This window comes from Egretta garzetta, unplaced genomic scaffold (genome assembly GCF_000687185.1).
Source record: "Egretta garzetta isolate BGI_Z169 unplaced genomic scaffold, ASM68718v1 scaffold383, whole genome shotgun sequence".
In the NCBI taxonomy this organism is placed as follows: domain Eukaryota; kingdom Metazoa; phylum Chordata; class Aves; order Pelecaniformes; family Ardeidae; genus Egretta; species Egretta garzetta.
The window spans coordinates 1,760,323-1,760,584 of record NW_009259100.1 but is presented as its reverse complement, the minus strand read 5'-3'; the positions used below and the strand labels follow the sequence as shown (position 1 = coordinate 1,760,584).

Sequence of the window (262 nt, the reverse complement as noted above, 5' to 3'; positions counted from 1 at the left end):
CTTTAGTTGAAGACCAAACTCCCGACACCTCTATAAAACGCCGCAACTGCTGCTTGCTGCGAGGTGTAGCGATAAGCCAGAAGAATTTTAAACGGTCGTAAAGTAGCTCGGGCGAGGAAGAGGACGCCACCGGTTTGACACGATCGGGGTGACGTCTCTCGCCGACACGCTGACATTTAAAAAGCCGAAAGCCTTCCCAAGGCACGTTGATTCATCAGCCACTTCACACCCCCTCGGAGCTGCGTGCGGGCGCGCCTCACTA

General features: G+C 55.0%; 1 protein-coding gene across 1 annotated transcript in view; it reads right to left on the bottom strand.

Moving 5' to 3' along the window:
• The window catches only part of TIMMDC1 (translocase of inner mitochondrial membrane domain containing 1), a gene marked incomplete at its 5' end in the record, with an annotated part of 8,070 nt that extends 7,859 nt beyond the window's left edge, over positions 1-211 (bottom strand). The window contains one exon of the mRNA XM_035890753.1: positions 29-211. Within this exon, the coding sequence (XP_035746646.1) occupies positions 29-211 (183 nt within the window). The remainder of the gene's footprint in view (positions 1-28) is intronic.
• Positions 212-262: the final 51 nt, after the last annotated feature.